At 61.5% G+C, this 26079-nt stretch overlaps 5 protein-coding genes across 9 annotated transcripts; 2 read left to right on the forward strand and 3 right to left on the reverse strand.

Annotated features, from left to right (window-relative positions):
* Positions 1–382: 382 nt before the first annotated feature.
* On the reverse strand, positions 383–8841 carry TPRN (taperin). 2 transcript variants are annotated; one of them, XM_041725080.1, is made up of 4 exons: positions 6713–8674; positions 1189–1447; positions 1002–1108; positions 383–874 (listed from the first exon to the last, which is right to left on the reverse strand). In XM_041725080.1, exons 1-4 carry the CDS (start codon positions 8531–8533, stop codon positions 812–814), a joined length of 2250 nt encoding a protein of 749 aa, XP_041581014.1. In that variant the 5' UTR covers positions 8534–8674; the 3' UTR covers positions 383–811. The 2 variants fall into 2 exon arrangements, with proteins under 2 accessions (XP_041581014.1, XP_041581015.1); XM_041725081.1 differs by lacking the exon at positions 1002–1108 and having other exon boundaries at positions 6713–8841.
* Positions 8842–10973: 2132 nt separating this feature from the next.
* Positions 10974–12546, reverse strand: TMEM203 (transmembrane protein 203). Its single transcript, XM_041725088.1, has one exon. The coding sequence runs from the start codon at positions 12299–12301 to the stop codon at positions 11891–11893; it is 411 nt and encodes a 136-aa protein (XP_041581022.1). The 5' UTR covers positions 12302–12546; the 3' UTR covers positions 10974–11890.
* Positions 12547–12561: 15 nt separating this feature from the next.
* Positions 12562–21519, forward strand: NDOR1 (NADPH dependent diflavin oxidoreductase 1). Of its 3 annotated transcripts, none has more exons than XM_041725082.1 (14): positions 12562–12808; positions 13080–13157; positions 17256–17353; positions 18265–18363; positions 18449–18550; positions 18628–18837; positions 19077–19198; positions 19343–19563; positions 19666–19773; positions 19993–20107; positions 20242–20388; positions 20468–20586; positions 20661–20755; positions 20840–21519. In XM_041725082.1, exons 1-14 carry the CDS (start codon positions 12674–12676, stop codon positions 20982–20984), a joined length of 1794 nt encoding a protein of 597 aa, XP_041581016.1. In that variant the 5' UTR covers positions 12562–12673; the 3' UTR covers positions 20985–21519. The 3 variants fall into 3 exon arrangements, with proteins under 3 accessions (XP_041581016.1, XP_041581017.1, XP_041581018.1); XM_041725083.1 differs by having other exon boundaries at positions 20942–21519; XM_041725084.1 differs by having other exon boundaries at positions 12666–16174.
* Positions 21520–21931: 412 nt separating this feature from the next.
* LOC121473095 (RING finger protein 224-like) lies at positions 21932–24075 on the forward strand. The gene has a single exon (XM_041725087.1). The coding sequence runs from the start codon at positions 22394–22396 to the stop codon at positions 23000–23002; it is 609 nt and encodes a 202-aa protein (XP_041581021.1). The 5' UTR covers positions 21932–22393; the 3' UTR covers positions 23003–24075.
* Positions 24076–24205: 130 nt separating this feature from the next.
* On the reverse strand, positions 24206–26079 carry RNF208 (ring finger protein 208). 2 transcript variants are annotated; one of them, XM_041725086.1, is made up of 2 exons: positions 25910–26079; positions 24206–25690 (listed from the first exon to the last, which is right to left on the reverse strand). In XM_041725086.1, exon 2 carries the CDS (start codon positions 25166–25168, stop codon positions 24371–24373), a length of 798 nt encoding a protein of 265 aa, XP_041581020.1. In that variant the 5' UTR covers positions 25169–25690; positions 25910–26079; the 3' UTR covers positions 24206–24370. The 2 variants fall into 2 exon arrangements, with proteins under 2 accessions (XP_041581020.1, XP_041581019.1); XM_041725085.1 differs by having other exon boundaries at positions 24206–25706.

Below are 26079 nucleotides of genomic sequence, written 5' to 3' on the forward strand. Positions count from 1 at the left end.
CTCCTTGCCCCCTCCCAGTGCCTGGCCTTCAGATAACACCACTCCTGTCCTGTCACAGCACCAGACCCCAGAGAACAAACCTGAGTGCCCCTCCCACCACAGCTCCCACGATGTCAACCCTGGATGGGACAGGGCAGCCCCAAAGACCAGAAGTGCTACGGGAAGGTCCCTCTCCCTGACAAGAGGGTGCTGGGATGGGAAGCAGGGCGAGTAGGGCTGCGAGACTGAACACCTGGACCACCAGGACTGCAATGTGGAGGGGCAGACGTCCTAGGCAGCCTCCTGTCCCCTCCTCCCTGCTGCCAGGGCCTTAATGGAGCCCCATAGACCCCACCCCTACTCCCTGCTGCTCAGGCCAAGGACCACACGGAAGGCAGAGGCGCCTTGTCCAGTGCTATTTATTGAGTCCATCATCAAAGGCAAGAAAAGACTTGCCATTCATCACAAAGGGGGTGGGCTGAGGTTGGCTGTTGGGGGTGTGGGATGGAAGGACTGGAGTTCCCAGAGGACAGGCAGCCAAGCTAGCCCCTCACAGATACCGGACACTACTGGGCGTGGTATCCAGCAGGACCCTGTCCACCCTCCACAGGCAGTGCCCCCAAATCAGGGCCACCCCCAAGAGCATCAGGAGTGCCCCCGTGCCCTAGGCTCAGGCTGAGCACTAGCACAGTTGTGAGGCCCCAAAAAAGGAGGGTGGGATATGGCAGGGCAGAGCCTGGCAGGGCAGAAGGGCGTTGCAGCACAAGGGCAGGGCTCCTGGGCACTGCCCGGTTCCCAGGGCTCAGCCTTGGCCATCCTGGCAGGGCCGGGGTCAGAAGTAGAGAGCTGGCTCACTACGGAAGTCTGAGAGATCATTGTGACTGGCCGGGGTGAGCTGGGAGAGAAGAACACAGAGAACGCCCATGGGGCTCACCCAGGCGTTAGAGAACCCCCCCTGCCCCATCCCTCGGGAACTTGCCCTTCCATCCCACTCCACCCCACCCCACCCCACCCCTGCTCACCATGACCTCCTTTGGTGTGGGCTCTACCTCACGTGGAGCCTGCTCCAGCATCTGCTCCTGCCATTTATTAAAGGCCACGGAATGCTTTGGAGTGTAGCTGGACAGGCCTGCGAGCCAAGAGGCACGTGTGTGGATGTGCGGCCCAGGCTACCCACTGGGCCACCTGTTCCCACAGATGGGTACTCACCTGAGCTGCCGTCCGGCAGGCGAGGGCTCTCAGGCCCCACACTGTTCACAAAAGTGGCCCGGGGCAGGAAGACCGCAAAGGGCTTTTCCACTGCCGCCCCATCTGAGCTGGACAACTCTTCTTCTTCCTCTTCCTCTTCCTCCTCCTCCTCCTCCTCCGCCTCGTCCTGGGCCTCAGACTCCTCCTCCTGCACCAGGGAGTTCTCAGGAGGGTACTCAAACGTGGTCTGCAGTCGCTTGTCATTGAAGGAGATCTTCATCTGCGGGCAGGAGGCACATCAGCGGGGTCCTGCTGCTGGGCCACCAGCAGCACTTGAGCCGGGCTGAGCCAGGCAGGGACCCCAAAGAACACAGGAGAGAACTCAAGGCCCTGGCACATAGCAGAACGTGCCACCAACCCTGCGGGAGCCAGCCCTCAACAGACAGTGCCCTTACCTGGACCCTGCAGGCACATGGCCAGAGGGACACCAGAAGATTGGGTCTGGATGCCCATGGCAACCCAGTGTGTCCAGACACCTGCATCCCAGGCCCCATCCAGGCCCAGGGTCAAGTCACCCACAGTTACCTACCTCTCTCAGGGACCAGACTGCAGCCAGCAGCAGGAGCCCAAAGTCTCAGGGTCTCCAGAAACTTCTATGGCACCACCCATAGAAGGACTGCCTTCACAGGAGAGCACCAGCCACATCTCCTCCCACCTGGTCACCCTCCAGCAGGAGCAGGGTCCAGGGGAAACTACTGTGGGGGCACCCACATACTTGGAGACCCTGCCTTCCCTGCTGCCAGCAGTTCCTGTTACTGGCTGGGGCCTCCCTCCAGGTCTTGGTTCACACCTTGGCTTGCTAGCCACCTGAATGATGCCGCCCCCACAGTACGACCTCGCTACTAGGCAAGGACCAGCACACCCAAGGCCGGGCCCCTGGGGCTTGCAGGAGGTGACAAAGCAGGGGGACTGGCATATCCAAGCCCCCTATTTCACAGACTAGTTGGAATCAGAGCAAAGCTGCACCCAGAGGGGCTTGTGCTGAGCCTGCCCTGCCACCTGAACCACCCATCTGGCCCTTGTCCATGCTGCCCCCTCCGCAGGCTGCAGAATTTCATGCCTGAGCAGATCCTCTCCTGTCCCAACAGCCTCAGGGCCCAGACCAAGCTGCTGGGTTTGAGAGGAAGGGAGGGTCACTGAAGCTGGACCCTCACCCTCCCTGACCTAGGACTCCACTCCCTGCAAGAGTTCCAGGCCCACCAGGCTTGCCCGGCAGGACTCAGCCAGGCCCGGCAGGTTGGTAATGAATATGAGAGCCACCAGCCTGCAGCAGATGGGAGCAGCCCTACGGGAGCTCGAAACATTAAACTCCTGAGCACAGGACACCAGTGGCCAGCTCAGGTTCCCTCTCCTCCCCTGGAAGGAGCTGGAGTCGGGAGCTGGGCCCCCTGGCAAAGAACCATGGGGCCCAGGGACAGCAGAGGGACCCCCAGCACGGGCTTCAGGGGGCAATGCCAGGCTGAGCCAGTGTCCAGAAGCAAGAGCACATGCTCAGGTCACCCTATCACACTTCTCCCACAGCCACAGGGCCCCGCAAGTGCACACATGGCCAAGGGCATCCCCACCCAGCTACCTAGCTCCTGGCTTCCCCATCTCAGTGTGGCTCACACACAGACTCTGCTGGGCAACTCAGGCCCAGGCCTCATCCCAACCGCTGGGCACAGTGGTCACGGACAGGAGCACACAGGTGCAGACCACCTGAGTAAGGCAAAAGCAAGAGCAGAGTACCTGTCCCTGCCACAGGAAGGGCAAAGGCACAGGTCCCTCCACCTGCCCTGCCCCCACAGCACGCCCCCCCCCTCGCCCCTGCCCCCAGGCCCTACACTGAACAGGGCTTTCCATCAGCCCTGGGTACTGGCTTGTCCTCAACGACCCTGAGCCCTCCAGGCCCATCCCCCAGCACTGAAGACAGGAAGGGCCAGCTGCCAGGGCCCAGCCGGATTAGCATGCCCTCATTAGTCCACATGACCAGCTCCTAGCGGGGAGAACGAGGGGGCTGGGCACACACCGGACGGACACTGAGCCTGGCACGGCCTGCCCAGGCAGGGGTGGGGTGGTGCTCACAGGCCACTGTCTGCACCCAGCTGGGGTCCCGGGCTGGGGCCACATCCCACCTCTTCAGTCTCCACACTGTACAGCCTGAGGGTGGGGGCACAGGTTTCTGGAGCTGTAGGTTTCTGGGTCACAGGACACCCTGTGACAAATGGAGTGGCCGCCTCTAAACCCGGGGGTAGATGAGCCGGGCATGGTTGGGGGGCCGACACTTGCACACACCTGGCTCCAGGGGACTTTGCCCGCTGCGCCAAGTGTAGTGGCAGGTGGTTCCTGGCTTGGCACACCTCCCAGCTCCCACAGGCCCTTTGCCCCCCTCACCCTGCCCTACCCGCGCACACCCAGCTTGGGTTACTGGAGGGCGTCCACTCTGGACTCTACTCTGGGAGCTGGGTTCAACCCACCCCCGCTGGCCCGTGAGTGCCCGCCCTGCTCTCACTCCTGGCTCACACCTGCCTCCTCCCATCCCCCACTCAGTCTGCACTCTGGGGTACAATAAGTCCACTCCACACAGCTGTTGCCAAAGCTCCAGATCAAGAGCAGCAGCAGCCCAGGGCAGCCCCTCTGCCAGTGGGGAAGCAAGCGGGGCAGGATCCAGGCCTGCTCCAGTGGCATCTGGCTTTAGAAAGTCCACTTTCGGGAGGGAGGCACCTCAGGAGGAGCTGGGGCAGTGGGGAGGGAGGGTGAGAGGGGAGGGCAGAGGACCCCTGGGAGGCAGGAGTGTGCAGGGCTCCATGGCCAAGGTCAGAAGGCCAGATGTGGAAGCAGAGGCTCCTGAGGGCAGCTGTACCACAGATCTGAGAACCGCAGTGAGGTTGAGGGCTGAGCCCGGCAGCACAACTGGGGTGTTGGGGTGGCACTTATACCAAGGTGAAGGCAGACGGCCTAGGGTGTCACAGGTGGAGCTCTGGGGACACTGACACACTCAGGCTGGGCAGAGGACCATCAGGGGAGGAGGGCAAAAGGGAGGGGCGGGAGTCACCAGACGAGCCGGAGCCTGGCCAGGTGGCACCTCACAAAGGGGAGAGGCCCATGACACCAGCCCAGCAACCCTGTGGGAGGCAGGTGAGGAGGGCACGGGACAGTGCCCCCAGCCACTGCAGCATTGTCAGGGATGGACAGAGAGGACACCTGCGATTCTGCCAAGACACAACCACGTGGGGCACCCCCCCTCCCCAGTCTGGCTGGGTGCCCCTACACCCGGACAGGGTTATCGCCCCCCAAGGTCCAGCAAGGGCTCGACAGCCTACACTGACCTGCCAGTTCAGGATCAGGCTGCCCTGAATCCCACTGCCTGGGAGAGCCATCCCTCACCTGCCCCTGGGGAAAGGCCCCACCACCTCCCACCACTACCCTGGCTGGCCAGCGTGCGGGAGTCAAGGTGAGCGGCAGCCCCAAGGTCCTGCTGAATTGACAGTCTACTGAGTCCCCGTCAGGAGGGGGCTGAGCGGGAGTCTGGCTGCAGTGGTCTGGGTGAGGGTGAGGACTGGCAGGAGGGATGCCCAGGGAACAAAGCACAGGGCACAGCCCAAGCCAGCAGATTGCTCTGAAGGGCAGGCCTCATCCCGCACAACATGCGTTCTGGCTTTTCGTGAGCAGGGCAGCTGGTACAGGGGGTGGGGCAGCACTCACCAGCCAGGAGACACCTCCAATAGGTGGCACCGCTCACGCAGGGCCCTAGCTATGCCACCAGGCCTTGCCAGGAAATCCATCTGGACCCCCAGCTCCCTCAGGCTGGCACAGAGACCAGGGCCAGGTTGGTCTGAGCTGCACCCCTCCCCCGCTCCCCAGGAAGGGCCTGCCTCTTCCCATCACTTTCTCCTGCCCTTCTCACCCCAGGCTAGCACAGAGACCAGGGCCAGGTTGGTCTGAGCTGCACCCCTCGCCCCCTCCCCAGCTGCCCTTCTCACCCCAACCCTGCCACAATGATCCCCACGGCTCTCCCCAGCTGGGGGAGGGAGGAGCACAGGCTCCCCCGAACAGAAAGTAGCAGTCGATTCTCAGAGCCCCAAGCTCATGAGGTCCTGCAGGTTCCTCATCTACAAAGTGGAGGGCTGTTATCACTTCCACTTCTCGGGGCCAGCATGGAAAGACACTGCTTCCCAGTTCAGAACCAACAGTCAGGGAGCGGGGAGGTGGGGCTGATGATCATAGCAGGAGCAAGGGTGGGAGGGTGGTGGCCCATAGCACTAAAGAGAGGGTGAGCCAAGGTCAGGCAGGCTAGTTAGGCCCACCGGAAATACCAAGGCAGTTGGGCGTGGACGCCTGTCTGAGCAGATGGAGCTGGCAGGAGGGGGGGCGATGACACTCGGGGAAAGGGCAAAGCAAGGCCAACCCACGCAAAGAGAGGAAGGAGGGGGCTCACATGATTAGACAACTAACAGGCCCAGTGAAGGGGGCTTCAGCCACACAAAGCACATCACCACCCCAACCGCCCCAACGAAACTGAGGGTAGTGGCAAAAGTAGCTTCCAGGGTGAGCCAACGGAGAAGCCTATTACGTGCCATCTCAGTTGCAAGGGAAGGCACCTGATGCCCGCTGGTGGGGGTCATTGGGGCTGGCCTTGGAATTTGCCCCTGGGCCGGACACTGGTGCTGCGATGACCAGGAAGAATATGAGGAACATTTTCTTGTACCCAGAGGGTTCTAGGCCACTGGGCAGCTGGGGATTAAGGCTCCAGCAGGGCTCCTGGTCCTGCACCTGGGTCTCTCACTGTTTCCAGCATCACACCCCATGCCTGACACAACACACTTGGAGTTCAATAATACTTGCATGAAACCAGTCATGGCTGACTGAGCTCTAGGCCAGAATGCCTTGGGAAGTTGAGAGGCCCCCACTAAGTGGTTCCCAGTATTGCACCCCTAGGCCGACAGTGGGGTAGGGATCTGACCACCCCAAATCAGGAGGCATCCTGCGCCTTCCCACTTCTGTCCTCGCACCTGCCACCCTTGTGGGCCAGGACTCCAGGGGACCAGGCCAGGCTACACTCTCAGAGCCAGGGCCAGGGTGGAACCAACAGGCCCGGAACTATTTCTCCCAGCTAGACCCACGAGGAGACAGTTCTGCCCCACCAATTCCAGATGGAGCTGCAAGAACAAAAAGGCAGCTGTGGTGCTAGCTGGACTGACCCTCTCCCCCAGCCTTCTGAAGTACATCTTAAGCAAGCTGTCCCTTGTGGTTCATTAGGGCTGTATGGGAGCCTAGACCAGCCCCCTCACCCCACTGCTGCAGCTCAGCCCCTCTTGGAGCTTGCTTGTCCACCCAGTCCAGAGACTTCTCTGGTCCACATAGAAGCCATCCCCTAAGCCATCCTCCAGCCAAGCGTCCTAGGAACCAGGCACATGCTAGACCCACAGCCCTGTGACAGCCCTGTGACCGGTCATTCTTCTCTCCCTCCCAGCCAGTGGATCTCTCCCCTGCTCCCCTCACCAACCTTCTTTCTCGAGGAGCCAGCCTTGGTGAGGCAGGACTTCTCTAGAGCCAGGTAGCCACCAATCACCTCAATCTCATGCACGGTGGGATAGCGCTTCTTCAGGGCAGTCCCGGGGGTGGCTGGGGAGTCTGCTGGATGGCCTGCCTCCTCCTCCACAGCTTCCTGTGGCCCGGACTCCCCATTAGCTTGCAGGGGCCCTGGCTTCCTCTTGGGCACCACGGTGAAGGTGTTCCCACTTCTCGGTTGGAGCCCTGATGGGTGTCCAGCCCCAGTGGAGTGCCCGTGGTACCAAGGAGGCCCTCCAGCTCCTGAGCAGGGCAGTTTGGCTTCTTGGGGGACCTCGTCGTCCGAGTCCACCTCATCAATGAAGGTAACAGGCAACCCTGGCCTCCCAGGCTCCCTGCTGTTCTTGGCCAAGCTGGGAACCCCAAGGCCCTGGGCAGGCTTAGCTTCGGCAGCAGCTGACGGACACAGGGATGGTGAGGACAGCCTCTGCCGCCTAACAGCCTGGTCTATGAGGGCAGTAGCTGGCCTGGGGCAGGCCCCCTCCTCGACCCCCAAGGGGCTCCTCCCTCCCGCAGGCACATTATCCCTTTCAGGCACCAGCTGGGCTTCGAGCTCCAGGCTTTGGGAGGCCCAGTCAACCTCTCTCTCTGGCATCCCCCGGGCCTGCCTCCCTTCAAGAGAGGGTTGTGCAGAGGCCTTGCGCTTAGGGATGAACACAAAGGAGTTTCGAGAGTTCATGCGGAGGCTGGCCAGGGCCCGGGCCTGGAGGTCCCCAGCAGGGATCCTATCCATGTCTGGCTTGCAGGCTGGCCTTATCTCAAAGGAGTCATTGGTGCTGGTGGCTGCGGCGACCCACTGGCGCTGGCTGGGAGTGGCACTAGCAGGGTTGGACGTGGGCAAGGCCAGGGACGCGGCTGGAGTGGCACTGGGGGTCCCAGGGCTGGGGGACGGATGGACCGGGGGTTCCCCCGACTCCACCTTTGGCTTCCATTCGCCCGGCCCAGGTGCGGAGCCCGCGAGGCCGTTGGCAGCGCCCGCTCGGGCCTTGGGGGCAGCAGGCTCGTTGCCGGGTGGGTGAGGGCCAGCGCTGTGGTGCAGGCCCCGAGGGTGGACGGTGAAGGAGTTGCTGCCGGTCTTCTGCAGGAAGTCGCCGCGCCGCGCCCTGGGCCCTGGACCGCGGCGCTCGAAGCAGGCGGCGCGCTCGCCCACGCGCGGGGTGGCTGGGCGGGGAGCGGGCGGCGCTGGAGGCGGCTGAGGCGGGGGCGAGGGGCGGCCGCCCTCTGGGCTCCCCCGGCGAGGCGGCGCGGCCGGGGCGTCGAACTTCTGGAGCAGGCGGCTGACGCGCCCGGGCGGCGGCGGTGCCTCGTACACCAGCACCTCGGCGGCGCGGATGCGGGCGGCTGGGCCGGGGCCCGCACCTGGGCTGGCGGGCGGGAAGCCGGGAGCCGACTCGATGATGAGGATGTTGTCGGCGTGGAAGGTGCGCACGCCGGGCACACGGCGGTACAGTTCGAGCAGCTGCGGCACCGGCCGCGCCCCCGCCGGCCCCGCACCCCCTCCGCGCCGCGCCCCGCGCCGCCGCTCCGACTCCAGACGCATGAATGGGTTCTCGCGCAGCGGGCCCAGGCTCTCGGCCAGCACCAGCCGCTCGGCCGCCGGCCCCGAGGGCTCCGCCACGCCCGCCTCGGCCCCGGTCTCCGGCGCCGCGCCGCCGGCTAAGGCGGCCAGCTTGGCGCGCTTCCGCTCCAAGATCTCCCGCTTCCAGGCGGGCAGCGCAGCGCGGGGCCCCGGGCCCGGCCGCCCGAGGCCAGCCATGCTGCGGAGCGGGCGCCAGAGGCAACGCGCGCCGGGAACTGCAGTCGCCCCCTGCCTCCGGCCTTCGCGCCGCGGCCACGCCCCCCGAGCGCCGTCCCTGGGGGCGGGGCCGGCTCGGACCCGCCCCGCACCCGGGGCTCCACCTACTGCAGCCGGGGCCTCGCCTGAGACCGCCGGTCACGAGAACCGGTTCCCATTGGGGAAGGCCCTCCGGGGCACGCCCCCGGCCCCCGCGCGGCTCATTGGTGGCCACACTTCCGCTTCTGCGCCATTGGCCTGCGGTGGCCGGAGGGCAGAGCCTCGTGGGGGGGGGGGTTCCAGACCGTCCTTCCCCGCCGGACACCACCCCCCCACCCCCCCACCCCCGGGCCTAGCTTGGTGGGTGACTTTAGCTGGGTTCGGTCCCTGCTCGTCATGCCAGTAGCCAGTCCGTCTGCTCCTTACGCTCAGAACTCAGTGAGAGACGGGCCTGCCCAGGGCGGGAAAGTTGTCCGCGCTGGTTCAGGGACTATCCACCTGTGCTTCTAGGTCCCCTACAAGACTTGGCCAATGCTGGCGCCACACCCTGTGTGAGGAATTGGTTTCTCCGGCACCCCTAGCTTTTGCCAGCCGCAGACCTCACTCCGTGGCGCCCGCAAGTGGGAGAAGCCCCAGCCCACACTTTGCCCCAGCCTACACTCCAGGGCCCACGGAGCAGGGACAGGAGTACAGGAGCTGTGAGGAGGTACAGGGAAAGGTCCTCGCACACAGCTCTCCAACGCAGGCTGGGCATTACACCCTGTTGCCTCCCCACACTACTTCCCCCATCCAAAGGCTAGTAGGGGTGCCAGGGACCTTAAGGGTTCGGCTTCCTGGCCCACATGCCATGAAAAAGCTCACTCCCAGTTGAGGGCTGCACAGCATCCACAACACTCTTTGAGGCACAGCAGAGCCAAGGGAGAAATCGGGGGGGGGGGGGGGGAGGACACTGCTTTTCCCTCACCTGCCCTGCACTCAGCACTTGCTCAGTCATGGCACTCGCTCCAAGGACACCAGGGCTCTGTGTAGATGAGGACAGGTTTCAACCTGGGGTGCCCTTCTCAGCTTCTGGGTCCCAAGGTGGTCAGCACTACCACCGCTTTCATACTGACCTACTCCTTTCCACTCTGTTAAGCTGAGAAAACGAACTGCATTCAGCCTCTCAAAGGGACACTAAGCTTGCTTATGCTCATCACTTCTATAGCAACAGTATCACTCAATTGCGAACTACAGAATAAAACAGTACACAACAAAGCATGAAAGTAACATTAGGGGCGGGCGTGCCTGGGTGACTTAGTGGTTGGGCGTCTCCCTTCGGCTCAGGGCATGATCCCTGGGGGGTCCAGGGATTGAGTCCCACATTAGGCTCCCTGCGAGAAGCCTGCTTCTGCCTGTATCTTTGCCTCTTTCCCTCTCTTTCTCATGAATAAATAAAATCCTTAAAAATAAAAGTAACATTAGAAGAAAACCCACTCTCGGGGCACCTAACTGGCTCAGAAAAGCATGGGACTCTTGACCTCAGAGTCCTGAGTTTGAGCCCTGACATGGCTGTAAGGATTACATAAATAAATTTTTTAAAAGAGAAAAGAAAAGAAAACCCACTTACAATATTGAGCTTCTATCAGACTTTGACACAAATTATGCCAATCCTGGGCAGAAAACATCACTGTGGCTATGGGACAAACCAGTCTCCAACTCAAGCATCCCAGGCATGCAGTATCCATTTGAGGCAGAGGGTCACAAAGCTGCTTCACTAAAATAAAGGTCTGCAAATCTGTTCTGTAAAAGGCCAGACAGTAAACATTTTATCTTAGCAAGTCTCACCAGGGACAGTTTCATTCCCCAGACTTACTAATGTATGGAGACACTTCTGGTTGTCACAAGCGAGGGGTGCTACTGGCATCTAGTGAGTACAGGCCAGAGACACTATTAAACGTTTATACTATGCTCAGAACAGCACTCCCCTCCCCGCCCATCAAAAAATGATCTGACCCAAAAGGCCAACTTTGAATGACCCTGCACACTGCAGACCATATTCACATTGTCACACGCTCTTCATTTTTATAACCCCCTGAAAATGTAAAAATCACTCTCAGCAAATGGGCAGTACAAAAACATGCCTCAGGCCATAGTTTGTGACCCCTGCTCTACAGCACGGCCTATAAAGACCATGCACTGGCAGGAAGACAAGGTTCTGAAGTCACACAAACTATTCAACAGGTCCTCAACCCTACGCTGCTTCATCTCAGCTCCCCAGGAAGGAAGACAAGCTTCTCTGAGGGAACGCCCCCACCCACCAGTGAAGTTCTAGTGCATTCCAGTCTCCTACAATCAACTCTGGAACCAGCTACGTGATGCATGGGGGGAACATTCAGCATTCATCGGATTTCACCCTCAAGAGGCCAGGCAACCACTACACATCTCAGCAAAACATTCTTATTTTATTTTTATCTCAGCAGACATTCTCATTTGGCACCTAACTAGCATTAAAGACCCTAGGGGGGGAAAAAAAGCCTCCAGGCCCACAAACGTGGGCCAAGACCATTTGCGGGTCCCAGCCTAGGAGTATCAGAGCTGTTCCTCTAGTCCCTTTTTTAGGGAGGCCTAAATCTGTCTCAGGTGTGCTAACAGTGCTGGCCACAAGGTGGTGGAAAGGTTGTGGACAATGCAATCGGCTGGGATAGAAGCCAAGCAGTGCTTTATAAGCAAAGTTCCTTCAGGCAACAGATCTCCAAATAGGGTCCCAATCACGCTTATTCAACATACTCCTGTCTGCCTGGGCTGGAATGAAGAAGGGGCCATCCTCCCCAGTGGCTCAGGGGAGGAGACACAAGCCTGTTTACATTTTTTAGAGCTCAGGCATCTAGGTAAGTCTTGTCTGGATAGATGGGGCAGTGAGCTCTTGGGTTAGTGCTGCTGGGCAGAGGAAATCCCCAAGTCCAGCTTTGCAGCTTTTGCATATGGAGTACTTCCCCAAGATCCAGGAAAATACTCTGAGCCCATCAGGACATTTTAAGTATATGTAGCTTCCAACTGTCAAAGGAATTCTGTAATGTCTGGTGTGGGGTCCTTCTCAGGATCTCAACTCGCGAATACCTATTCAAAACATGAAATAACCAGAAATACATTTTAAGGATCAAGGCTGCTCTTTTTAGCTTTGCTGAGGGAACAATTTTAGACGATTGGTATAGAGAAAATTGAGCACTCGCCAGAGCAGCAGCTGGCTTTGCTTTCAGACCCAGACTTCTCCTTTGGTATGGTGGAAGGCCCCTTTAGGGCCTCAGCTCGGGGTCCAGCATCCAAGCTACCCAGAGTTCTTTCTCCCGCCTTTCTGCGAGGTTAGTTGACCCTACAGGCACGGATCATGAGCAGCTGCAGAAGAATGAAGACCGGAGACGTGATCAAGCCAAACCAGAGCTCCCGAGTCTGTTCTACCAGCTTCTGGCACAACAACATCTCGAAGACAAACTTGAGGCTAAGAACCGTGAGGACCCAGAAGAGGCGGAGCACAGCCAACCGCTTCTCTCCGTCCTGGAAGAGGCGTACAGACACGATGGTGGTGAAGTAGGTGCTGAGCCCATCAGCCGCGAAGAAGGGCACGAACACGTTCCACCACGAGAGGCCAGGGGCCAGGCCGTCCACCCGCAGCGCCAGCAGCACAGAGAACACCAACAGGGCAAGCAGGTGCACGAAGATCTCGAAGGTGGCGAAGCCCAGCCACTGCACCAGCTCCCGGAGGGAGAAGAGCATCGCGCCGGTTTAGCGCGGGCCGCGGCCCGGCCGAGCGTCTCACCCACGAGACTGCTCCTCCTCTCCCCGCGGGGCTCGCCGGCACCTGCCGCCGTCGCTGCTGCGGCGAGCAGGACACAGCGAGTGGTTCTGCCTGTCTCCGCCTTCGGCCCTGGCGTGGCGCCAACACGCCGGCCCCGGTCCGGGACCCAGTACCGGCCGCTAACGGACGCCTGCCTTTCTCGGACGCCATGCCCAGCGGGGCGCGTCCTGAGTGCGTCACTTCCGGACGCCACCAGAAGTCGGAAGTCCCCGCGGATCCCGGCTGCCCGGGCTGGCGGGACCTGCTCGCCGTTTGAGTTCCCGGGTGCAGGGCTCTCCGGGCGCGCCCAGATGCCGAGCCCGGGGCTTCTGGTGCTCTTCGGCAGCCAGACCGGCACGGCTCAGGATGTGGCTGAGAGGGTGGGCCGCGACGCTCGGCGCCGGCGGCTCGACTGCCGCGTGCAGGCCCTGGACTCGTACTCGGTGGTGAGGGCCCCCCGCGGCCCCGGCGTGCAGACCCAGCTGGCCTGGACCGTCAGGGCGCCGCATCCTAGCCGACAGCGGGCCCTGCCTTCGTGGTGGACTTAGGGCGCGGGAAGCCGGGGTCGGCGACGAGTGGGCGGGGGGGGGGGGGGGCGGTGTGTGAGGGTGGACCCTGACCGAGCAGGTTTAGGCCTCTTGCTCCAGCAGCCTGAGTGGCGGCGAGGGGGCCTGGTCCTTACAGCCTGAGGCCTTACACGTGTGTCTTTTCATTGAGGTGAATCTGATTAATGAGCCCCTGGTGGTATTTGTTTGTGCAACTGCAGGCCAAGGAGAACCCCCCGACAACATGAAGGTAAGGCTGGCTTCTTCGTGGAGCTCAGATTGCTGCCCTGGACCCTCACTGTCCTTTCGTTGCCCGAGTGTCCCATAAGCACAATAAACAGTTGCCCTCCCATAGGTGCTGTCAGCTTTGAATGTGGAAGGGTGTCCTGGGGTGGAGCTGGAGGCTTTAGCTGTCCTCTCTAATAAACTCTTCACGGGCACCAAGTAGCCTTCTTCTGCATTTTAACCTTTAATATTTTCTCCAGGGCTGTGTATGGATCAGGTGGTCTATGTGTGTATTTCAAAACCAGAACTTTACCAGAACATTCTTCAGTTCCTTCAACATTCTTGAGCATACACTGTATTCCAAGCATGATCTAGGGCTGGGCATCCAGCCATGAACCTATTTCTGTCCTCGTGGAGCTCACAATAGAGCAAAAGCAACAACTTTCACAGGCAGTTATGATACTAGGAGATATATGCTGCCAGGGAAAGTGCCAGATGCCATGGGGCATTAATACAAACTTTCTAGCCCAACCTGGGGCCTTAGGGAGAGCTTTCTGGAAGGAAGGCTTGTAGGGCTAAGTCTTGAGGGGGAAGTGGGGCTGGCCTGTGCAGAGGAGAAAGACTATGTCTGGGAAGACCAGGAAGCGCATTTCAGTGTGACAGTGCCAAGGAGAGCACGACGGTGGGAGGAGAGAAGGGACGCAGGAGGCCAGGCCGGCCCCAAGCAGCCCAGCAGCCACAGTAAGGTGGACGACTCAAGGTGAGGAGCCATGCAATCCACTGGGTGATTCAGGCACATTTGTATTCCAGCAAAACTGCCACTTGCTAATGGGGAGGGCAGGGTACAGGAGAGCAAGAACCCCAGAGGATGCACCCTGCGGGCAGTAGGCTGGTGGCCTGAACCAGGATGATGTCAGGCAGTGGAAAAATAGACGTGTTCCTGAGATGTTAGGTAGAACCCAGAGAGCATGGAATCAGGTTCAGGCTGGAGGACCAGAATGGATGGCAGTTCTGTGCACAGAGGGACCAGGAAGGCCAAGTGCTAGAAGTTGTCCAGGTGGAGATGCAGGGTTCGTGTGGAGATCTAGCGAGGATCTTGGGTGAGGCGTGAGCCAGGACACACCTTCTCCTCGGACAAGGTGCCCTGAGCACCAAGGCCGTGAGAGGTGGAGGAGGACAGGGCAGGAAAGCGGCCCCCACACAGTCAAGAGGGTCAGGGGCACAGAAGTGACTTGTGAGAAGAAGGTTTGCAGCACCCAAATCTGCACAGAAATGAAGTGAGAGAAGGCATGAGCGGCACTAGTCGGGTTTATCAACAAAGGAACTGTGATCGTGACTGTGGGGAAAACAGTTTCAGCAACTCACAGGGAGTGAAGAGGGTCGCAGGCTCAACCAGTGAGTGAGTGTAGAAAATCTGCATTGAACGAACTGGTGCCTGGCGGACTCAGTCCATTAGGCGTCCAACTTGATCTCAGCTGAGGTCACAGCCTTGGGGTCTTGAATTCAAGCTCCATGCCCAGTGTGGAACTTACCAAAAAAAAAAAAAAAAAAAAGATTCTGGCTGTGAATGGGGCTAAGGGGTTGGAAAGAAAGTATTACTAAGATAAGAGAGAGCTGTTATATACTGGGAGGGGAGGTGCAGAGCACGGGGGCAGCCAGAGGCTTAAGATTAAAGAGCAAGGTCACTGTAGGGACAGAGTAGGACACCTGGGGCTGAGACCCTAGCACAGTCAGGAGGGGTCTCCCTAGACAGGAAGAGGCACAGGAGAGGAGGCAAATGTGAGGGGATCAGACGCAGAAGGGTGGGTGCTCAGGACACAGGGCCTGGGAGGGGAAAGGAGACAGAGTTTGCTGAGGTGAGCTGGGCTGGGATACAGGCTGGATGTCAGCAGGAGGGGGCGAAGATCATCCCCGGATGACTGCAGGCATAGACACCACCATGGGAGTGGTCAGCAGGGGGCCCTCCCCAACCAGAGCAGGGCCTGGAGGCTCCTTGGAGAAGCTGCAGACTGAGGTCCCAGGGACATGGAGGAGGGGGCATGACGCCTGCTAAAGACCCGGTTTAGTGACCAGCTGCACAGAGGGGACCCCTGTGTAGGGAAAGGAAGTCACCAGAGTGGAAGACCCGGCAGGATCCTGGCTGGAAGACCTATGTGGGTGACAGGCCTGAGCTCATGGTTTCCCGTCAGCTTCTTAACTACAAATAGGCCACAAAGAACCACCACGGCCTCAGAAAGACACCACTGCAAGAAACCCAGATATAACCTGGGGGAACAGGGACGGAGCAGGCCCCCCAGAACTTGGCACCCATGGGACAAGAACACAAAACAGCATGAAGCCAGAAGCAGAGGAAATGCTTGGGAAAATTTGAAAAGATGAGAGTGACGTTGAAACATCCTGGCAAGTCTGATAAAAAAAAATGTTCTAGGAAACAAATCAAATCAAAACCCCGAGATCATTTTCAGAACTGTAACCTTCACATGTGGGCCATGGAGTGGGGAGAGATCGTCCTGGGGCGGGAGGGGCCCACCTACAGGGGAAGGCTCCAGCCAAGGCACAATGTGCTGGCTTGCAGCTCTTGGGGACAGAGCAGGACACAAGGACACTGGCACCAGTGGCCTGGCTGGACCGGCTTGGGGCAAGGCCTCAAGCTCCTTGGGAAGGCAGCTCCCTGTGGAAGCAACCTGCCAGTCACTGTGAAGGGTGGACCCGGGCATTTGCGGCCGAAGAGTGGTGGGAAGTACCATCACTGGGCCTCTGCAGGGGGAGTGCGCAGGGGTCCCTGGAGGGGGGGGCAAGTGTCCCCAGCGGTGGCTGAAGCAGCACAGTCCTAGGGTGGCGAGGGGGCAAAGCAGCACCCCGACAGGGCCCCTGCCTATAGAGATCTAAAGCAGAGAGGAGGCGGTGTACAGCTAATGTCCTGGATGGCACTCAGGTTGTCACGGGCTGAAGGTGATGGAGAACCGTGTTGGAAAAGTGCTTCTGGAGGCTGGGGCCCAGCGCCGCCTAGGACGTGCTCCGTGAGGGCCCCTGGGTGGAAAGGTCAGGCACCGGGCTGTGACTTTGGGGGACTGGGGATAAGGCCTCAAGGATGGCCAGATGTGTGGGGGTGACAGTGCCCTGGGGAAGGGCACAGCTAGAGGTCTTCAGCCAGCACGGTGACTTGGGAAAGCAGCGAGTGCAACACTGCCTGGTGGAGGCTCAGGGCCAGGAGAGAAACCACCTCCCACCTATGGGGTGAGACTAGGGCCCCAGAGGAGCTGCTGGCCTTCAGGACACAGGACTCAGTGTGAAGGTGGAGGCCATCCCTTTGGGGAGACCCAAGCAGGAGCTGGTACTTCCCCCACCCCAGGGAGGGGAAAGCTGTGGGACAGGTGTCAGTGGTGGCCTCCCTGCATCAACTCCGCGGCCTTCTCTCCCAGCCTACTGCCCAGGGAGGGGTGGAGCACCACGTTCTCTAGGACAGCTTGCTTGCTTGCTTTCTTAAGATTTATTTATTTGAGAGAGAGAGAGACTTAAGCAGACTCAAGCTCAGCATGGTGTGGGGCTCGATTCCATGACCCTGAGATCACAAGCTGAGCTGAAACCATCAGACACTCAACTGACTGAGCCATCCAGGCGCCCCTGGGGCAACTTTCTTTCTTTTTTTTTTTCTTTTTTAATAAAGATTTATTTATTCATTCAGAGAGAGCGAGAGAGAGGCAGAGACACAGGCAGAGGGAGAAGCAGCCTCCATGCAGGAAGCTCGATGTGGGACTCTATCCCGGGTCTCCAGGATCACCCCCCAGGTTGCAGGCGGCACTAAACCGCTGCGCCACCAGGGCTGCCTGCAACTTTCTTTTTTTTTTTTTTTTTAATTTAATTTTATTTATTTATGATAGGCACACAGTGAGAGAGAGAGAGGCAGAGACATAGGCAGAGGGAGAAGCAGGCTCCATGCACCGGGAGCCTGACGTGGGATTCGATCCCGAGTCTCCAGGATCACGCCCTGGGCCAAAGGCAGGCGCCAAACCGCTGCGCCACCCAGGGATCCCTGCCCGCAACTTTCTTATTTACAATTTTCTACCCCAACCTGGGACCCCAGTGGTGCCACCGCCTCTAACTTGGTTTCTTCTGGCTGTAGAACTTCTGGAGGTTCATATTCCGGAAGAACCTGCCATCAACCTCCCTCTGTCAGATGGACTTCGCTGTCTTGGGCCTCGGGGACTCCTCTTATGCCAAGTGAGTAGGGGTGGGAGAGCTTCTGGCCTGCAAGGCCTGGCCTTGGGCTTGAGCACAAAGCGTTCTGGTAGAGGGACAGGTGACTCAGCCCGGGGGCTTCTGCTAGACCTTGGGCCATGGCCGGGCTGTGCGTCCTGCTTCTGAGGGGACCACCAGGGAGCATTGGGGTTTGCAGGGTAGGCAGAGCATAGACAGATGGCTGGCAGGCTGGCAAAGTGCGGCCCAAACTCAGGAGTGGACCCAAGGTGCCTTCCAGAGCAGGAGGTGATGTGTGGAGCTGGGTGTCTGGGGTCTCATGCAGCGTCAGAGGACATGTGACCTGGGGCAGCAAAGGCCGACTGGCTCTTTGCCCACGTTTACGTTCATGTAGCCAGGAGATACTTGGGCTTACCAAGGGCACAGAGAGCATGCAGTGGGAACCAGCCAGGAGCACAAAAGGACCCCCAGTCCCCCACCACCGCTACATCCCCGGGTGTGGTTGTGTGGCCACCTCGGCTTTGTTTTCTCTCCAATTTTCAGGACAAATCTACGTTCTAAGCAAAGAGTAGTTTTGCTTTGTGTGATTTCTTAAGAAAGCCACGGGGGTATGTGTGTCATCAGGTCTGGCGCAGGGGCCACCTACAAAGCCAGGCCAGTGGGAGGAGGACAGGGAATGGGTGGCAGTGTGACACCTCTCCTGGGGAGTTTTGTTCTGTGCCCCACAGAGACACATGCTTGATACGCACACATGCTTGGTATGCACACAGGCCCGAGGGTGGGTGGGAGCCCTCTTGCTGACCACGGTCCCTGGGAGGAGCTGTCTTGCAAGGCCCAGGATCTGGCATGGGCTGCCTCCCCTTCACTGTCCTCCAGCCCAGGGATACAGTCTGCCCAAGCCTTTCTCTCCACCGCTCCCAACCCCCCACCCCAAGGTTCAACTTTGTGGCCAAGAAGCTGTACCGTCGGCTGCTGCAGCTTGGGGGCAGTGCCCTCCTGCCTCTGTGCCTGGGCGATGACCAGCACGAGCTGGGGTGAGTGGGATAAAGGGGTGCCCTCCTGTGGGGTCCAGCCACAAACAGGGCCCCATGGGCTAGCGCACACGTGCTTTTTCCCCAGGCCTGATGCAGCTGTGGACCCCTGGCTGCACGATCTGTGGGAGAAGGTGCTGTGGCTGTACCCCGTGCCCCCTGACCTTGGCGTGATCCCCACCGGAGTCCCGTGAGTGTGGGCCACACGCGCAGCAGAGCGGCCCGGCTGCAGAGCTGGCGGCCTGACCCAGTGTGCCCTCTCCACAGTTTGCCCTCCACGTTCACCCTGCACTTCCTTCTGGAGGCCCCCAGGACATGCTCTGAGGAGCAGCATGGGGCTAGCACAGATCCTCAAGGCCCCCCTTCAGAGCGGCAGCCCTTCCTGGCACCCATGGTCACCAACCAGAGGGTCACTGGCCCCTCACACTTCCAAGATGTTCGACTGATCGAGTTTGACATCACGGGGTCCAGGCTCAGGTGAGGGGCCTGAGATGCCAGGGGGCCGGGGGGCTGGAGGCCATGGCCAGGGGCTTGGCCGGTCCTCCCCCAAAGCTGGAGAGAGTGTGGCCAGCAGGGTGGAGGGGTGCGGGCCAGGCAGCGGGGAGACTCTGCATCCAGGGACCCCCAGCCCCGCCATCCTTCCCTATGCAGCCACCCCAGGAACTCCGTGCCCTGCCCGCTCCTCTCTTACTCTTCCCAGTGGCTTTCCTACACAGCTTTGCAGCAGGTGATGTGGTGCTAATCCAGCCCGAGAACCGGGCCAGCGACCTCTGGCGGTTCTGCCAGGCACTGGGCCTGGACCCCGACCAGTACTTCACCCTGCAGCCCCGGGAGCCAGGTGAGCCCTGGGGAGGAGTGGGGGAAGGGATGGAGGGGGCCCGAGGGCTTGGGGGGGGCCCCAGGGCCAGGGGAGTTCGAGGGTCGGGGCCCAGTGGCCTGCGGGCATGCCCAGCCCTGCCCATGTCCCTGCCACCTCCTACAGGTGTGCCCTGCCCTGCGCAACTCCCCCAGCCCTGCTCGGTGAGGCACCTGGTGGCCCACTACCTGGACATTGCCAGCGTGCCCCGCCGCTCCTTCTTTGAGCTCCTGGCCTGTCTGTCTCCCCATGAGCTGGAGCGGGAGAAGCTGCTGCAGCTCAGTTCCCCCCAAGGTCAGGAGGAGCTGTACTCGTACTGCAACCGGCCTCGAAGGACCATCCTGGAGGTGTGAGCAAGTGTGGGCAGGTGCGGGCAGGCCCAGGGCCCTGAGTCTCAGCCTTGTGTTGGCCATGCTGGCCACAGCCCACTTAAGGCTATCTCTGCCCAGGTGTTGTGTGACTTCCCGCACACGGCAGGAGCCATCCCCGCAGACTACCTCCTGGACCTCATCCCCCTGATCCGCCCACGGGCCTTCTCCATTGCCTCTTCTCTGCTGGTGAGGGCCTGTGGGGATAGCACCCAGGGCCAGCCTCAGGGGTGTGGGGCCTGGGACTGCTGGGCTAGGCTGCTGGGCATGGTGTATAGGTCAGGGGGTCGCCCTCAACATCTACTCCTCATCTGGGACCACCCCAGAGTGAAGTGGGTGGAACCTGGAGCTTGGGTGGCTGGCAGGGATGGCCCAGTGGAGCAGGGCACCCACCATCCCCTCCCCCAGGCTCACCCCTTGAGGCTGCAGATCCTCGTGGCTGTGGTACAGTACCAGACCCGCCTCAAGGAGCCTCGCCGGGGCCTCTGCTCCTCCTGGCTGGCATCTCTGGATCCTGGGCAAGGTGACCCCTGCTTTCAGGAGGGAGGGGATGGAGGACTGGGTCCCGGGCCTCTGCTCTCCCCTGTGTACCATGGCCAGTCCTGGGCTGGTGCCTGGTCCTTGGAGCCTCTTCATGCCTCCCATCTCCTGCCGCAGGACCTGTCTATGTGCCCCTGTGGGTGCGGCCGGGGGGCCTGACCTTCCCAGAGACAGCAGACACACCTGTCATTATGGTGGGCCCTGGCACTGGCGTGGCCCCTTTCCGAGCAGCCATTCAGGAACGAGTGGCCCGGGATCAGACTGGTGAGTGTGCAGGACCCAGGGCAGGATGGCAGCTGGGGCTGACTCGGCCAAGCCTTGAGGCCACCTCGTGTTCCCCTAGGAAACTTTTTGTTCTTCGGCTGCCGCTGGCGGGACCAGGACTTCTACTGGGAGGCGGAGTGGCTGCAGCTGGAGAGGAAGGGCTACCTGATGCTCTTCACAGCCTTCTCCCGGGAGCAGGTGAGTATGCTGGGAGGGCAGGGGCCAGGATGCAGTGTCACCTCCACCTCCAATGCCCTGCCACCTCCCCATAGGAGCGGAAGATATATGTGCAGCACCGGCTCCGCGAGCTCGGGCCATTGGTGTGGGACCTGCTGGACCGCCAGGGTGCCTACTTCTATCTGGCAGGGTGAGCCTGGGCTGCTGGGTGGGGTGGGAGCCAGCCCTAAGGGGGGTCCCAGCCACACTGAGCCCATCTGGCCTGTCCCTCCAGCAATGCCAAGTGCATGCCAGCAGATGTGTTGGAAGCCCTAGTGTCCGTCTTCCAGGAGGAGGGGGGGCTCTCTGGCCCTGATGCCGCTAACTACCTTGCCAGACTCCAGCGGACACTGCGCTTCCAGAGTGAGACGTGGGCCTGAAGAGTTTTCCTGCTGACCTCAGCCACTCTAGCCACTGCTCTCTGCCGGTGGGGGGGGGGGGGGGGACACCATCACCTCCCAACTTGTCCCCTGTGCAGCCTCGCGCTCCAGTCAACCTGGGGTCCTCTACTCAGCCCTGACACACCACTGCCCATTCACCACCCGACCCTGCCCCTGTCCGGGGTTCCAGCCTACCTCTCGCCTTTCCCACTGGCCCCAACTTGGGTCCTGGTCAGGGTAGTCCCTGGGTTCCCCCCCTGCACAGGACAGCGGCTGAGAAAGGACCCGGGAGCCTGGGGAGCCTTAGGAGGTGGGACGGGGTCTTGAGGAGTGCCACACGCCACTGCTCTTTGCCTTAGACCACAGGTTCCCAGTCATCCTGTGCCACATCTGTGTGTCCTGCCACAAAGTGCATGGCTTGGGCTCAGGCTGGAGGTCAGCAAGGACCAGAGCCCCAGGGGGAGGAGGCCCCCCGCCAGCACAGGCTCTCCCTGCCTCCATCTTGGAAAACCTCAGTAATAAATTGTGGGCTCTGCGTGGCTGTTTCTGACCTCTTCCTTGTGAGTGCCTTGGTGCCTCGGGGTGCGTGGGCCCACAGCACACCCAGATGGGCACAGCCAGCCATGCTTGGCCATCTCTGCTCCCATCAGTACTCAGGGGTGTGATTCTACGGTGAGGCCAGCTGTTTGCCCACATCGTATACACGCCGTGCCCCAGCTCTGTGGAGCAGGGGGTGGCCATAAGTGGGCCCGGGGAGGAGGGCCAGTCCTGACCAGGCCTTCACTCCTCACCCAGTAGCTGCCCCAATGGTGAGGGAAGGCGGCAGCAGGCCACAGTCATCCCACCCCTGGGAGGGGCCTTCATTGTCCTCAGGGGAATTCCTGTAGGAGGAGTCAGGCAGGCTGGTTTACCCACAAGGCAGCTCCCAGGAGTCCATCCGTCTGTGAGGAACATAGGTGGGCGGGGGCAGATTCAGTGGAGACGGCATCCGTGGGCACCCGTGGGCACAGGAGCTGCCCAGAACTCCCACCAGCGCTGGGGTCCAAGTGACGTGGACTTTCCCAGGTGAGGCAGGAGCTGGGATCTGGGACCAGGCTGCGGCTGCCTCCAGGTCAGTGCCAGACTCTGCTCGTGCCCAGAGGGCCACACTGACCTTCACAGCTCCAACCACCCTGGTCGCCACCCTGGGGACCCCACCCACGAATCTGGATTCCTGCCCCAGGGCCCCCGCTTATGGCCCCCATGACCTCAGCTCTGGCCTCACCAGCCCTGCTGCAGCCCCTCTGGGCCCTGGATGCCTGGCCTCCCTGTGCCAAGTGCTGGCAGACAAAGAGTTGGACAGCAGGGTCCTTGGGAACAACCAGGGCGCTGGGGCTCTAGACAGTGAGCCCCTGCTGGGGGCCACAGCCATGGCCACTGCCTGCCCCTGGGCTGGGCAAGTAGGGGAAGAGGAGGATGGGGAGCAGGCAGGGGAGTGGGGGGAGGAGGAATGCCCCATCTGCACAGAGCCCTATGGGCCTGGTGAGCACCACCTGGCTCTGCTCAACTGTGGCCATGGCCTGTGTGTGGGCTGCCTGCACCAGCTGCTAGGCACAGCCTCCAGTGCCCACCAGGGCCAGGTGTGCTGCCCACTGTGTCGCCAGAAGACGCCCATGCCTGAGTGGGAAATCTGCCAGCTGCAGGAGGAACTGCTGTGGGCAGATGGGCCTCAGGGCCCACGGCCCCCTACACCCCCTGCTCCTCCCCACCGGGGCCCTGGGCCCTGGGCCTCCCTAGAGCACCGCTACCGGCTACGCTTCCTGGCAGGGCCTGTGGGCGGCCAGGGCTGCCTTCCCTTCCTACCCTGCCCGCCCTGGCTGGGTGCCCGGCTCTGGGCCTTGCGGGAACGAGGGCCCTGTACCCGCCGCCTAGTACTGCTGGGCCTGCTAGCCCTGGAGCTCCTGGGCCTGTTGCTCATCTTCACGCCACTCATGCTGCTGGGGCTGCTCTTTATGCTGCTGGACCGCTCTGGCCACTGAACAGGGCCCGTCACACCTGCTGCCAACAGACCAGGAGACCCACGCTAGCCCTGAGGACTGATGACCAAACTATAAAGCCCACGGTGGGGCCGGGCACTAGCCTTCAATCCAGACCCAGGCCTGGGGCCAGAAGCCTGTGTTCAGCCTCTGATGGAGCCAGAGACTTCAAACCACCCTGCCGCCCAGACACTACTGGTGCCCACGGGCAGTGCTGGAGGAAGCCTGCAACTGGGCCCTATGCACCCCTCGACACACAAGCTTCATGCTCTCCTCCCGTCCCCTTGCCCCATGTGTCCTGTTTGCAAGAGGGACACAATGGACACGAAAGTGAATGCTGTCACGTTCCAGATAAGGGCCAGTGTGTTCCCTGAAGGTCAGGGCTGCAGGGGCGGGGCCGCTGCTATGCAAGCTCGGGCCACAGCTTCCTCACAGACTGGGTCAGACTGAAGGCGATGGCCCCTGGCTGTCGGGCGTCCAGCCCATGCCCCTGAACTACTAGGACAAGGGTCCAGCTAGGCCTCAGAGTTGGACAGCATAGAACTGAGTACCCTGTAACCTCATGGCATTGAGCCCAGGGCCTTTATCGAAAGGACATCTGTACAACCTTTGGTGCTTGTTGGCAACGTGCAGAGTGCTGTACCTAGAACGAGGGATGGCTCTCAATAGACACCTGCTACGGAGACATCCCTCCATGCTCTTGTCATGTCTACGCACCTCCTCGATGCCCTGCGGCTCTCCCCCACCCTTCCCTCCCCCACTCCGCCATGGGGTCCTCCCACCCCACTACGATCTCAGCCAGCCTATCTCAACCCTGGCTCAGTCTGGCCCAAAGGCCATTCCCATTCAACTTCAGAGAGTCTGGGGGAACCAGGGGCCTGGTGTCCCCCATCCAGCTGCCCCCAGATACAGCGGCCAGTGCAGAGGACATGTCCACCCTTTGCCCATTCTGCACATCTGCCCCAGCAGCCCACACAGGAGGCTGGCTGGCTCCACACAGGTGTGGGAGGCATTCGCATGCATACACACAGCTAGGCCCAGCCCTCCTGAGTGGCTGCCCTGGCCCAGCCTGGCACCAGTCAGCACAGTGGGCTGACCCCCAGCAACACTGAGCCTGCCTCCAGTGGCTCCAGGCTGGACCCTGTCTGGGCTGCAGCCCCTGGCTCAGGCCACAAGCTCAGGCTTCAGTCCAGGGAACAAGGTGCAAACTTTGGCAAAGAGTTTTAATGGCGGAGTTGGCTGCAGCGACAATGCCACATGGGAAGGGGCCAGAAGCTGTGGTGGGTGAGGGGTCAACAGGTGACAGGGCAGGGCCGGATCCCTGAAGAAGCGGCGAGCAAGGACTGGCAGGCAGTGGTGAGCCGGTGGGTGCTACATGATGGAGCAGGCAGACAGCGGGTTCCGCACATGGCAGGTGCACGCGGCCCCACAGTACTGCCGGAAGGTCTGGTAGCAGCTGCCCTCCGGCTCACCCCCCCACTGGCCACCGGACGGGGCAGTCAGTGCCTCAGGTGGCAGGCGGCTCAAGATAGACGTGTTGACAGCTAGTGCAGCCAGGCCATAGTCCGTGAAGAGCACAGTCTCGCGGCGGCAGGTGGGACAGGAGATGAACTTGTACTTAGGGCAGGACTCATAGAGAATTTGCAGGCACTGCTCACACACAGAGTGCAGGCAGGACAGCACTCGGGGCCGCCGCTGGGTGACGTTGTACGTGTGCCCGCAGGTGGGGCACTCCAGGGGCTCACCTGAGGCTGGTGCCGCCGTGGCAGGGGCCCCTGAGGTGGCAGGACCAGGCCGCACCACGTACTGGTTCACGATGACCTCGTCTGCTGGTGCCACTCGGGGGAAGCCCAACTCCACACTGCCCTTTCGTGGCCGTCGCGGCAAGGGAGGAGTGCGGGGTGCCCCATCCAAGGCAGGCATGTCCCCTCCACATGCCTGGTTGACGATGATCTCTGTGTCTGAGGGCCAGGCGCGTTTGGGTGCCAGGGCAGGGGTGGGCCGCGGTGCCGGTGGGAAGCAAGGGGCAGCCGCCTGCAGCTCAGGGAACTTCTCAGGGTGAACAATCTTCATGGCCTCCATCTTGAGGATGACATGGGGGCCCTTCAGGCAGGACATGAGGAAGCCCGGCCAGCCACTGCCCACCTCGGGCCCGGGGTCAGCCGGCATCCGGTTGTCCCCAGTCAGACTGGGTGTTCGGGTGGGTGGGGGTGTTGGGTGAGGCCGGGGAGGAGGAGAGGGGGCAGCATCCTGGTCCTGCCAGGCCTGGTAGGGACCCCGGCCGCCCCGAGGACTCCTGGGGGCGGCCGGCAAGAGCTGGGGGGGCAGGGCCCCCCCCAGTGGCCACAGTGGCTTCTCTGGTCCAGTCCTAGGAGGAGGAGGGAGGGGTGGGGGGGGTGGAGGGAGGCAGGGGCAGGGGGGTAGGGGAGGCTGCCCTGGGCTGCAGGTCTGGCCCAGGGGCTCACCCAGGGTCTCCGGCTGCTGAGGCTGGCGAGGGGGTGTGGGGGGGACTCCCCCTGCAACTGAGGTCAGCAGCCCCCGAGCAGGGACATCCGGGCAGGCGGGGGCTAGGTGGGCCCCATGGCTCCAGGACAGGGCGCCCAGGGAAGGCAGCTAGCCTGAGCCTTGGCTGCGGGAGGCCCCAGGCCGCGGGCTCAGCGGCGGCGGCTGCAGCGGGAGCAGAAGAGAGGCCTGGACCAGGCCCGGGCTGCAGGTGAGAGACGGCGTGAGGGCAGCACCCGGGGCCCACCCTCACCCTACACAAAAGACGGGGCGCCCGACCTCTGACCCTGATCCTCATCAGACTCCGGACCCAGCCTCCTCCCCCAAGGCCCAACCCCGGCCAGGGTGGGAAGGGGCTGCGAGTGGCGACCCTCCGCGGCCGTCCCGCCCCGCCCCGCCCGAGTTTACCTGCCCCAGCCTGGCGTCCCCGGGCCGTGCCGCCGCCGCAGAGGTTGTCTCAAAGGCAGGCCCGGATGCGACGCCCGCGCCTCGGCCCGGCGGCTCCGGCGGCTCCCGCGGCTCCGGCGGCTCCAGCGGCTCCGGCGGCTCCGGCGGCGACCTCGGGCGATGGCGCGGCG

This window comes from Vulpes lagopus, chromosome 12 (genome assembly GCF_018345385.1).
Source record: "Vulpes lagopus strain Blue_001 chromosome 12, ASM1834538v1, whole genome shotgun sequence".
Lineage (NCBI taxonomy): Eukaryota > Metazoa > Chordata > Mammalia > Carnivora > Canidae > Vulpes > Vulpes lagopus.